Source organism: Humulus lupulus, chromosome X (genome assembly GCF_963169125.1).
Source record: "Humulus lupulus chromosome X, drHumLupu1.1, whole genome shotgun sequence".
NCBI lineage: Eukaryota > Viridiplantae > Streptophyta > Magnoliopsida > Rosales > Cannabaceae > Humulus > Humulus lupulus.
Window position 1 is genome coordinate 193,110,494 of NC_084802.1, and position 3,245 is coordinate 193,113,738.

At 33.3% G+C, this 3,245-nt stretch overlaps 1 protein-coding gene across 1 annotated transcript; it reads left to right on the top strand.

Moving 5' to 3' along the window:
• Positions 1–2,484: 2,484 nt before the first annotated feature.
• Positions 2,485–2,946, top strand: LOC133806564 (secreted RxLR effector protein 161-like). Its single transcript, XM_062244653.1, has one exon. The coding sequence runs from the start codon at positions 2,485–2,487 to the stop codon at positions 2,944–2,946; it is 462 nt and encodes a 153-aa protein (XP_062100637.1).
• The last annotated feature ends 299 nt before the right edge of the window (positions 2,947–3,245 follow it).

The following is a 3,245-nucleotide window of genomic DNA, read 5'->3' on the forward strand; positions in this document are numbered from 1 at the left end:
AGTCTCCACATATTAACCACAAAATAAAGCATACCCGAGACAACTTATTTGTGAACTCTCCCTGTGTTTATATAGCTGAAGTGCATGTCCATATCAAGGAGTTCACACTCATTTGTAAAGAAAAACTCGAGTTTCTCTTTAATTGAAAAAATATGTCTTTCTGGCAAAATCTGTCTGATCAGATATGAGAGTTGACCAGACGATTTTTATGAACTCAGTCAACTTTTCTGTCTAGATTCATTTTAAGAAAAAATAATCTTTTTAAAAATAAATCACAGTCTGTGAAAAATCGATTAGAGTAATTCAAAATAATTTAAAAAAGATATGTAATATTAAGAATGGCTTTTATGGAAATATATCTTCAAGAGAATCATAATACCAAAAAATAGATTGAAATTTCAAAGATATTCTTTAATTAAATCAATCATATTCACACTTAACATATAACAATAAATGTGAGAAAATGTTGAGACTATTTTTGTCTAAAGGAAGTTTGCTAAAAAAAATGGATCCCCAAAGAAAATGCGCATTACAGGCTGTATATAAGGTTTTTTTTTTTGTTTTGTTTTGTTTTGAATTGTTACATTTGAACGTTGAAGATTCTTGTGCTAGCCAATAAAAGTGGATCTTGAAGGCTTATGAGGAACTAACTACTCTACCAACTCTGAAGACCGGTCAATTAACATAAGAGGTCATCGAGATCGAGATTGGGCATTAGAAAGAATTGTTTATTCTTTGATATTTTGTTTATACCAGATTTTTTTTGACAATTGTGTCCAATGTAATCTCAAATCTCTTGATAATATGAGGAAACAAAAATTGCAAAATTTGTTTACCAAATACAGTATAACACTACATATATGGGCACGATTTATGAGATCATTTGCCACATGGAAATCAGGACGCCAGATTTTTGGGTCATGAGCTAACAATGTTTATAAATTATAATTATACTGTTTGTTTCGTATCATTAATGAGTCAATTATTGTTTTGTTGTCTTTTTTTTTAGTAAAATAATAATTAATTCTTGTGCTTGAGTTTTTTTTTTCTACTTGTTTAGTAGTTTAACAGTTCCTCTTATTGGTTCTCGGTCGTAGGAGTGTAGAATATTCAACAAAGTAGTTCTGTATTTTCAATATTTCAATACTGCCATAGTCTTTTCCAACTCAAAAGTCGATCAGATTTTTCTTCTCCTATTGGGTATTGGCTATAAACCATCAGATCTAGATAGATATTTCTAGATTTGACTAGATATTTGTCAGCATAATATTTTATCGAATGTTGTTATTTGATACCTTAAGGTGTCCAACAGCACATGAGGTGTCGCCTCATGATTGGTTAGCGATACCCCATAATCTTTATTAAATTCAAATAAGTGGAACCCGATATTAGATTGCATCAATAACGCGGTATGCCAACCTACTTTTGGTGTTGGACACTAGTGAAGCCTCTTAGCAATTCTCTATTTTATTGGGTGTGAGACTTCATTCGTCTCTAAATTATATTACCTACCTATCTTAGGGTTTGATTTATATAATTTCAATTTTAGTAAAAAAAATATATATTATAATTTTCAGCAATTAAATATATATTTTTATAGGAAAAAATGACTTTCATTTAAAGGCTAGAATCAACCAAAATCACAAAGGTATCTGAACATGGATACACGGTCACCGAATATGTTCAGATACACTAGATATAACAAGTTTGGCAAGACTATAGGCAATCCCATTAGCCTTCATAGGACAGAATCTAAATTGAAAATCAATAAAGCCATTACAAAGATGTAAAATACCATTGGCCACAAACCCTGCAAGAGATCAAGAATTGTGGCTAGATTGAAGTTGTTAGATGGCCGATGCACAGTTCGACTCCAAGATGCATGAAGTTAGGCCCAACCGACTCCACAATGAAATACCAAACAACAATGCTTGAAGTTCAGCTACAAAGAGATCAAATGTTGCTTCTATTGGCTTGACCACTGAACCTACACCACACCGGTTCATTGTGATTGCTAGGACAACCACAATAAGAGTTTTATTTGTCTTATCATCAATATATAACATTTATGTTTATCAAATGGATGTCAAAATGACATTTCTAAATGGAGATATTGATGAGGAGATCTATATGGAACAACCAGAGGGTTTTGTTCTAAGGATAAATGAACATAAAGTGTGTAAGCTTGTTAAACCATTGTACAACAAAACAAGCACCGGAACAATGACAGAAGAAGTTTGATAAAGAAATAGTTTCAGATGGGTTTAGACACAATAATGCAGACAGGTGATTATACTCTAAAACTTGTGATGGCTATGTCAACAATGGATATGTTGATTTTTGAGTAACGAGATAAGAGACATAATAGAAACAAAGAAGTTTCTATCTTCCAATTTCAAGATGAAGGACCTTGGAGAGGTCAATACCATTTAGGTATAAAAGTGTGAAGAAATAGTAGGGTTTATGCTTCATGTCAAGCTCACTATGTTGAGAAAGTGCTTGACAAAGTTTAGTTATCTCAAAATCAAAGAGGCAAATGCACTATTTGATTCAAGCCTAAAGCTTGAAAAGAATAATGGTAGAAGAGTGACTCAATTTGAGTATGCAAGTGCATTAAAGAGTCTAGTGTACACCGCTCATTGTACTAGAGCAGATACTGCATACGTGGTTAGTAAACACATTAGGTTTACTAGCAATCCAAGTATCGAACACTGGAAGACAACTGAGAGAGTTCTAGGGTACCACAAGAGGACTAAGAAGCTAGACCTCCAATGTTCAAAGTTTCCTAAGATATTTGAGGGATACTCTGATGCAAGTTTGATATCGAGTGCCAGAGATAATCTTTCCACCGTCGGTTGGGTGTTTATGCTCAAAGGAGGAGCTGTTTCTTGGGGCCCAAAGAAACGAACATATATTACACTCAATCATGGAGGAATGAGTTTATAGCTCTAGCGACAATTGACAAAGAGGCCAAGTGGCTTAGGGATTTCATGAGGAATATCCCAATATCCACGGATGAGGTATCGACGATCTTGATATATTGTGATAGTTAATCCATATTAGCTAGAGCCTACAATGTCATAGATTATGCGAAATTCTAGACATATAAGTCTAAGCCATGAATATGTGATATAATTTATTCAAATATGGAATCATATGTGAGAAATTAACAGATTCGTTTACCAAACCTATAGTGGGAGATTTGGTTAGTTTTACAAATAGAGGGATGTGACTAAAACTCCTTG

Excerpts from the sequence above, each read along its gene's own strand:
- LOC133806564 (XM_062244653.1), top strand. The coding sequence starts at position 2,485 with ATGTTGAGAAAGTGCTTGACAAAGTTTAGTTATCTCAAAATCAAAGAG.